Below are 9,682 nucleotides of genomic sequence, written 5' to 3'. Positions count from 1 at the left end.
TGCAAAATACAAACGTGAAGTTTATTTATCATCTGTATCGTGTAGACAAATTCTATTACTCAGTAGTCAGTAGCAACAAGGGACAATTTTTCATGAGCAAACTAGTTATGGTATGATATTACATATACGAATACGATCCAACGACGACAAGTTCCGAGCAGATACAACAACTCAAGGAGCTACAAGAAGCACATGAACAGAGGAAACATGATTTATCACAAAAAAAAGTCTTGTATCAGCATAACTACCGTTTTGCTCTACTCCTCTTTGGCTCTCTTCTCCACTTCCTCCATGCGTTGGATCTCCTTGTGATAACTGCAGATGCGGTAGATGCACCTGCAAGAGCATTTGGAAGCCTCCACGTAAGTTTACGGAATCAAAAACTCGATGAAAATCAGAAGCGAATGCATAAGTTGTTTTACCAGTACAGAAAGCATGCAGCTAAACACAAGATCACGTTCCTCTGAGCCTTGAAGAACTGCATCTCAACATTGACAACATAATCAACAGAGTGAATTGCTAGAGCCAAAACATGGGCACAAACAGTGTAAATGGATTCAAAATTTAGTTGATTGTGTGATAGAACTCTCCTTGAAAGGTTATAAATAGTTGATGCCATCATGAATTATTATCATAGGCTAAGTGTGACGCCAAAGTTTAATTTCTAGGGAACACACATTAAGCATATAGATATACAAGTTGTATTGAAAAGAGACAGATAAAGTGATTAACCCGACCAGTAAGAATAGGTTATACATCAAGAGCTTCAAAAGAAATGGAATGGAATAAGAAACATAAAATAGGAGAAAGTTTAGATGAGATACACTGGCACCATGATGTTGGATTACATTGTGCTTCATCATTTTTAGGATCCATTACAATCTGATTATAGATAGAATGCATATGGGAACGTAGTTTTTATTTTCCCCATTTCAAGATAAGTAGGGGTAGCAGGGCAGCAAGCAAGTGAATGGGAGAACGGTAAAGCTGCATGCTAGGATTTTTCATTGAAATATTATAACAGCCTGTTCGTAAATATCTAAGTCTGAGATTGATGATAACTATTCCATTTCAATGTGTGTGTGTGTGTGTATATCACAACTCCCAAGAAATATATGAAGCATATGAAAGAAAGTTTTGAAGCATAAAAAGAAAGACATATGATTTCAGACAAACACTCCAGTGTGGTAGGCCTCACAGTGTGCGCGGGTCGGGCCGCACCGGAGTCGGACCCAATCCAACTATGACCCATGTGGTTGACCCGATCGGAACCCAACCCGGGCCTGACCCAAACCTTGACCCAAATCCTAACTCATGACCCATTATATAAAAGTGGCCGTTGTTATGAATAAAAGTGAGCTCTTATGAATAATAGTAATATGGTATTCCAAATAAAAATAACACTTCTTATGCTTAAAACTAAAAATCTGTTATAAACTAGAGAGAAGCGAGAGAATATAGTAGAGAATACAAATATTGTTATTATGAAGTTCACAACACACCTATATTTATAGGTGTTAAACCAAGTGTGAACGTCCGGTGTGAACGTTCACACACGTCCGGTGTGAACGGAGGACAGTCAACTCCGGTGGCTTGAAGATGTCAAGTGTTATTCTCCCTCTAGGTTTCTTGGTCAACACACATAAGATATATCTAGAAGATATATTTACAACACTTCCCCTTGATTGACCAATCCCTAAAAAATGTTGCCTCATTAAAACCTTGCTAGGAAAACCCAATGGGACAAAACCTAGTCGAAGGAAAAAGAGTACAACTGCTTCCCCTGAACTAGAGATCATTGAATATCTTTGAGTCGACGTATGCCGATCTCGTGTACCAACTTTCTGAATGTCGATGTTGGTAATGCCTTGGTGAATAAGTCCGCCAGATTTTCACTTGAGCGAATTTGTTGCACGTCGATATCGTAACCCTTTTGAAGGTCGTGTGTGTAGAAGAGCTTTGGAAAAATATGCTTCGTCCTATCTCCTTTGATGTATCATTCCTTGAGTTGCGCGATGCAATCAGCATTGTCTTCATATAAAACAGTTGGTTTGGCCTTTGATGAAGCTAACCCGCACGACTCTTGGATATGACTCGTCACATTTCTCAACCATACACATTCTCGACTTGTTTCGTGGATTGCAATGATTTCAGAATGATTTGAGGATGTTGCAGTCAAGGTTTGTTTCACAGACTTCCATGATATAGCAGTTCCACCACATGTGAAAATATATCCAGTTTGTGACTTAGCTTCATGTGGATCGGATAAAAATCCTGCATCCGAATACCCCACTAGAGTATTATCAGAATTTTCTTGATAATATAATCCAAGGTCAATGGTACCCTTTAGATAACGTAGAATGTGCTTAACACCATTCCAATGTTTCAAAGTGAGTGCAGAGCTAAATCTTGCTAGAAGATTAACAGAAAAAGCTATATCTGGTCTAGTATTATTAGCCAGATAAGTCAATGCTCCAATTGCACTTAGATATGGTACTTCAGGACCAAGTATCGTTTCACCCTCTTCAATTGGTCGAAATGGATCTTTCTTAGTATCAAGAGATCTAACGACCATTGGTGATGCTAATGGATGTGCATTATCCATATAGAAGCGTTTTAACACTTTTTCTGTATATGTGGATTGATGGATAAACGTACCTCCACGGATACGTTCCATTTGCAAACCAAGACAAAACTTTGTCTTTCCCAAATCTTTCATCTCAAATTCTTTCTTCAAATATTCAGCAGTTTTATTGAGCTCTTCAGGAGTCCCAATTAAATTTAAATCATCAACATAAACTGCTATGATTGCAAATCCACTTTCGGTTTTCTTAATGAAAACACAAGGGCAGATATCATCATTCTTGTATCATTCTTTCAAAAGATACTCGCTCAGTCTATTGTACCACATACGACCAGACTGTTTCAACCCATACAACGATTTTTGCAGTTTAATTAAATACATGCTTTTGGGTTGTGACTGAAATCCTTCAGGAATTTTCATATATATGTCAGTATCTAATGACCCATATAGATAAGCAGTCACTACATCCATAAGGCGCATATCAAGCCTTTGTGACACAGCCAGACTAATCAAAAATCTAAAAGTAATAGCGTCCATTACTGGAGAGTATGTTTCCTCATAATCAATTCCTGGTTTTTGTGAGAAACCTTGTGCTACGAGTCTTGCTCTATATCTCGTAACTTCATTTTTCTCGTTTCTCTTTCTAACAAAAATTCATCTATATCCAACAGGGATTTTAGATTCCGGAGTTAAGGCTATAGGCCCAAATACTTTCCGGTTATCACAGGAATTTAATTCCCTTTCTATAGCTTCTTTTCACTTTGGCCAATCAAGTCTCTGTTTGCATTTAGCAACAGATGTATGTTCAGGATCCTGATATTTAAAACTTCAAGAGCTATATGAAAGGCAAATATATCATCAACAATGATATTTTCTCTCTCTAGTATCTGATGTAAATAATTTATTGAGATCTCATGATTTTCAGATACTTGTAATTCTTTAGGAATTACATCACTTTCATTTGATTGATTAGTCGTTTTCGTCATTGTTTGGTTTATATCTTGCCCCTTTCTTTTTTCTAGGCATAGAATCTTTGGAACCAACTGGTCGACCACGTTTTTGACGAATTTTGGACTCATTTGCTGCCAAAGCTATTTGTCCTTCAGGGACATCAATTTTAGCTAGAGTATTTGCAGCATGTACGTGAGATTGTGTCACTTTTCTTGTATCTACAAAAGCATCAGGAATTTGATTTGCAATATTTTGCAAATGAATGATCTTTTCATTTTCTTGTTCACATTGATTTGTTCTAGAATCAAAATGTGATAAGTTTTTCTCATTTCAAGAGATTTCCTTGTGCTTTTCTGGATGTAGATTTATTCCTCCTAATGTTGGAAATGTCATTTCATCTAAATGACAATCTGCAAAACGTGCAGTAAATAAATCACCTGTTAAAGGTTCTAGATACCTTATAATCGATGGTGAATCAAATCCAACATATATCCCAAGTCTTCGTTGGGGACCCATTTTTGTACGTTGTGGGAGTGCAATTGTGACTTGAACCGCGCAACCAATAGTTCGTAAGTGAGAAACATCAGGTTCTCGGCCAAATATAATTTGCATTGGGGAGTATTCATGATTTGCTGATGGCCTTAGTCGAACTAATGTTGCAGCATGTAATATGGCATGACCCCAAACAGTAGTTGGTAGTTTTGATTTCATAAGTAATGGTCTAGCAATAATTTAAAGACGTTTAATAAATGATTCCGCTAAACCATTTTGAGTATGGACATGAGCTACTGGATGTTCAATCTCAATTCCAATAGCCATACAATAGTTATCAAATGCTTGAGATGTAAACTCACCAGCATTATCAAGACGAATTCTTTTAATTGAATTGTCTGGGAATTGAGCTCTTAATTTTATGATTTGAGCAAGTAGTCTAGCAAATGTTGCATTTCTAGTAGAAAGCAAGCATACATGGGACCATCTATAAAAGGCATTAATTAATACCATAAATTATCGAAAAGGTCCACAAGGTGGATGTATAGGTCCATAAATGTCTCCTTCAATTCTTTCTAAGAAGTATGGAGATTCAGTATTATCCTTCGTATATGAAGGTCTAATGACTAACTTGCCTTGCGCACAAGCATCACATGAGAATTCATTTGTAGAAAGAACCTTTTGATTCTTTATGTTGTGCCCATATGAATTATTGATTATTCGGCGCATCATAGTCGCTCCAGGATGTCCAAACCTATCATGACAAAGCTTAAAGCTTTTTGTATCATTGAACTTTACGTTCATGAAATGGTTTGTCTCAATTGTTTTTATGAATGTGTAATACATTCCAGAAGGTAGTGTTGCTAATTTTTCTTTTGTCAGCTTATAGCCTGAAACAAAAGAATTTATGCAAAGATATTCATTTCTACCTTTCACATAATTGTCTCGATGTGGTATCCATTATTTCGGATATCCTTGAAACTTAGTAAGTTACTTACTAAAGTGCAGGGCATTTTCAATATCTAATTTAGTATCATTTGGCAAAATGATACAAGCTCTTCCGGAGCCTTCAATGATTTTTGATGCACCTGATATTATGTTAACATTATTCTCATCTAATGTCAACTTAAGGAAATACTTCTTTTTTTAAAGAATAATATGTGTATTTATTTACCAAGACAAATATCACAAGATTTCATATGATATTAATATATATATATATATATATATTCATGCCTTTGTTAAAACCTCTCCGTAAAAACCCCATGGGAAAAAAATTTGGTAGAGGAAAATAGTACAAGACATATATATTTACTCATATATTACACTAGTTGCCTCGTTAAAAACCTTAACTAAGAAAACCTCGTAGAAAAAAACTTAGTAAGGAAAAAAGAGTACAACCATTCGGCCTTTAGGGCCGTTTGACCTTCAAGGTCTAATTTTCAAAAGCATATAATATGGATTGCTCTTGAAGAGTATGTAATATCCTTCATGGAATATTGATTGTGCTACATCGGGAGCAACAATATGAATCAAATAGATAAAGATTCAAGGATATGTTATCCAAATATTTAATTTACTTGCTCTTAGAGCATGTAATATTCTTCAGGAATATTACTTGTGCTACTTTAATAGCATCAATTTAAGATCTTGAATGTAATATTCTTCAGGAATACTACTTGTGCTATTTGAATAGCATCAATGAGTTTTTCAAGATTATTTAAAAAAAATACGTTGTATATATATAATATACAAAGTATATATCCACTATGAATTAAAAAATTTCCCAATACATGATAATATCAATAGTGATTCAAGTAGTAGAACATTGAAGTTTACTGATTATATAAAATAATACGAAACAAGAATTGCCACGTAGTAGTAAATCATATTCAAGATTTTGTAGAATAAGATCCAATCAAATATTGCACTCTTAACAAACAAAATAAATTAAAACTCAATTATATATGTTTGTCATCTCACCGAAAGGGTGCACAAAAATATTGAGATTAAATCTATTGGCATCATATCTTTTTAACATAATCGGGCGAATCTATTATGTCTCCAATTATCAAAATAGTCTTCTATTTTGCGTGAACTTTTCATATTTTTCTTTATTATTTTTCTAAAATCTACTATTTCACATTGACTTTTTATACCACATCAAATACAAGTTTACATAAAATGACATATTCCGTCTAAGTACAGATCAAAAATTTACTTTATATCCTCCAAATTCCAATCAAAATTCACTTTTGTTTGGTGGAATGATTAAGATCAATATCATTCGAAATGCATCACCAATTTAATATGCTCAAACAAATGCTATTTTAATAGCATCAAAATATAACTTTTAGGATTATTTGTATTTCTTCAAGAATAACGAAAATTATATCATTCGTAATAAACAAATATAACATATTTGCATCAAACCACAAATATAAGGGGAATTTGCACAAATTTCAATAACAATCTCTTTTATGCAAAGCATATATGTTACCATGATTCCGTTTTCTGGTTATTTCCAAGTCAATTTATTGATATAAACATATTAAACAGTATAATATTCTAATACTTCAAAGTTTCTTTCGTCTGGATTTAGATGATTACTAAAATTATACGGATTGAAATTCAGATGAAAAGAAAATTAGTCGTACCTTATTGGAAAGACACAATTCTTTCCTAGGGCATACCTCCAATCCTTTTACGATCGAAGGAAGATGAGAGAATTAGAGCATGGTGCTGATAACGTGTTATAAACTAGAGAGAAGCGAGAGAATATAGTAGAGAATACAAATATTGTTATTATGAAGTTCACAACACACCTATATTTATAGGTGTTAAACCAAGTGTGAACGTCCGGTGTGAACGTTCACACACGTCCGGTGTGAACGGAGGACAGTCAACTCCGGTGGCTTGAAGATGTCAAGTGTTATTCTCCCTCTAGGTTTCTTGGTCAACACACATAAGATATATCTAGAAGATATATTTACAACAAAATCCTATAAATAAAAGTAACAGTGTTCCAAATAATAAAAGTAACAACTTTTATGATTAAAAGTGATAGTTGTTCTATATAAAAGTGATAGTGTCGATGAATAAAAATGACAGTTCGTACATAAAAAATTAAATGAGTCAAATTTGGGTAAGGTTTCAGGTTGGGACCTGGGCTGGGCTGGGCTGGGTATAGAAATTAAGCAAATAGCAAGTGGTGATAAACAAAATTATTCTAAATCACACGAATCTTACAGATTTAAGACACTCTAACACTCTTCTGAGTTATTATAGATTTAAGAAATAACTATCAGCTGTGAAATAGGGACTTATTCAGCCAGCTCTGAGCAACCATCCACCGCACAATATGTTCGTATTTCCAACAATAATACACTTAAATCTGCTGCTACCGTTCACTATCAGCTTCATACATAGATTAATCTGTAAGAATACCATGTTTCAATGTCCACCCCTACTCCAGTATCTCTCACAGCCACATCAATCACTTAATATGATTCGTTAAAATCAGACATACAGTCAGAAAAGGGATTCATGAACAACAGATACTTCATTAACTCAAGGTCCACAAGGTACAGATAAAAAGAATTCTATAAGAGCTCATCTAACATCCATTTTTTACTTCAACTTATTTTATTAAACAACACACAGCCTCAATTTATGCAATTCAACTAATATATGTCTTGTCTACTATATTTTCTCGACTACATTATGATACTGTGGTACAACCATGATGAGGCTTTGATTTCAGCTGGATTAATAACAACAACAACAATTATAATTGAAGCAAAGAACAATTATACCTCAATGTCTATTTAATAACAAGCATACTTTATTTCCCAAGAACAAAGTAATTGTAATTTTTATAACAAATTTACTACTTATATATATTAAAAAAAAATCTAATTACCGCTCTTTCGTGACGGCTCCTCTCAGCGGCAGTGCAGGTCTCGCCAATACATTTCAGCCGATGCTCACTCTTCCAATATATATCTAACATCAATTCAAACAAAAAAAAATTAGAAAAAAAAAAGCATAAACCCCTAAAAAGCCCTATGTAATTGCAAAAATCAAACCCAAATATAAACGCAAATCGGCAATTCCACCGCCAAAAGGAGAAGAAATTGAGTACCTAGGAGCTGAAAGGCGGAGAAGGGTATGATAAACAGCGAGGGCTGCACAATACGCGATACAAGTGATGAGATTCGCGACTGAATCACTTTGGGCGTCGGCAGCGTCAGGATAACCGCAACCGCTGCCTCCGCCGCCACGACGTACGCCAGAATCATCCATTGCAGCGCCATTCTTCGGTTTTAGCTGCTGAACTTGTCTTTTTTTGTTGATCGTTTTCCAATTTCGATGATTTCTATGGTTCCTGATTGATGACCCTTTTAGTCTTCGGCTTGTATGCTTAACCGACAAGGCTGCACAAGGTTCGCACTTCACTGGCTGGTAAAACTGTACAAATAAGTAGATATTTTAATCGGGCCAGCTCATCGAATTTCGGGTCAATTCTATCGGGTCACGGGTTATAGTATTTGGATTAAACAAATTTTGGGTTAAAAGTTCGTAATTTTAACCCTAAACTTTCTGTTTCGAGCTATATCCCTATTGAATTCGAAAAAATTATACAGAGTAATTTTTTTAACTAATATATTTCCTTTATCTATTCTATATTTGTAACAAACAAATATATACATGAATAAGTGATATTTCAACATTGATTTACATAATACTTTATTTTCTAAATTTTACATCTAAAATATAGAAAAGTAAAATGATAAGTATAAGTAACTTTCGAATATTGAATCAAAATACATTTCACAAATCTTTAAAAAAAAAATTGTTATGTTAATTTTTAGAAGCAAAATAATGAAATTGAAAAATAAAATAACGAGAAAATTTTCATATAATCAGGCGAATACATTGCTTTCGGATAAGTCCTATAAGATCCCAGGTCATTTTTGGGTCAACTTTATCGATTATAGGCTATTCGGACTGGAATTTTATTGGGCTGAATTTTTTTTGTTCTAACCATATCAATTTATGGGCTGAATTTTTTTTGTTCTAACCATATCAATTTATTAGTCCACAAATTTTAGATTGTATTGCCATCCCTACAAGTAATAATGGTAATTCCATTTTGGTCGTAATAATGGTAATTCCATTTTGGTCGGGTTGTGCCATATATTTTAGGCCCGACATGATTCCAAATCCATCTGGGCCGGGCCGAAAAATTATGCTTTTAGTGTGGGCGGCCCAATGTTAGGTATTAAGGTACCAAAAATTCTCAAACGTTTGTTGAGATTCACATTCGCATATCTTTTTAAAGATTGGTGTTATATTTCCTCAAAAAAAAAAAAAAAAGATTGGTGTTATAGGCTTACACTTTAGGCTTTCAAAGCCCTTCACCAATTTGAAAATCCACTTCAAATTAGGCAATGTATATACTACTCCCTCCGTCCACCAATTCAAGGCCTAGGGCAAGTGTAATTTACACTTGCCCTAGACCTTGAATTGGTGGACGGAGGGAGTAATATACACTCAAAAATTTCATCCCAACACTTTTCGTCTAAAATTCAATTCTTGAATTGAAGGCATGGTTGATAAGTTACGACATCACGAAATCTTTTTAATGATACT

The 9,682-nt window shown here is 34.4% G+C and overlaps 1 protein-coding gene across 1 annotated transcript; it reads right to left on the bottom strand.

The window, feature by feature from the left end:
* On the bottom strand, positions 1–8,647 carry LOC130987910 (uncharacterized). Its single transcript, XM_057911613.1, has 4 exons — positions 8,172–8,647; positions 7,950–8,032; positions 423–478; positions 1–336 (listed from the first exon to the last, which is right to left on the bottom strand). Exons 1-4 carry the CDS (start codon positions 8,341–8,343, stop codon positions 258–260), a joined length of 390 nt encoding a protein of 129 aa, XP_057767596.1. The 5' UTR covers positions 8,344–8,647; the 3' UTR covers positions 1–257.
* Between the last annotated feature and the right edge of the window lie 1,035 nt (positions 8,648–9,682).

This window comes from Salvia miltiorrhiza, chromosome 6 (assembly GCF_028751815.1).
Source record: "Salvia miltiorrhiza cultivar Shanhuang (shh) chromosome 6, IMPLAD_Smil_shh, whole genome shotgun sequence".
Classification (NCBI taxonomy): Eukaryota; Viridiplantae; Streptophyta; class Magnoliopsida; order Lamiales; family Lamiaceae; genus Salvia; species Salvia miltiorrhiza.
The sequence above is the reverse complement of the archived record's forward strand: the minus strand, read 5'-3'. Positions and strand labels throughout refer to the sequence as shown.

What these genes read in the sequence shown, in the direction of transcription:
- LOC130987910 (XM_057911613.1), bottom strand. Translation starts at nt 8,343, where the DNA reads ATGGCGCTGCAATGGATGATTCTGGCGTACGTCGTGGCGGCGGAGGCA. An exon ending in CTCCGCCTTTCAGCTCCTAG is followed by an intron (nt 8,033 to 8,171) that starts GTACTCAATTTC and finishes AATTGATGTTAG; the next exon opens with ATATATATTGGAAGAGTGAG. An exon ending in GGAGCCGTCACGAAAGAGCG is followed by an intron (nt 479 to 7,949) that starts GTAATTAGATTT and finishes GTTGAGATGCAG; the next exon opens with TTCTTCAAGGCTCAGAGGAA.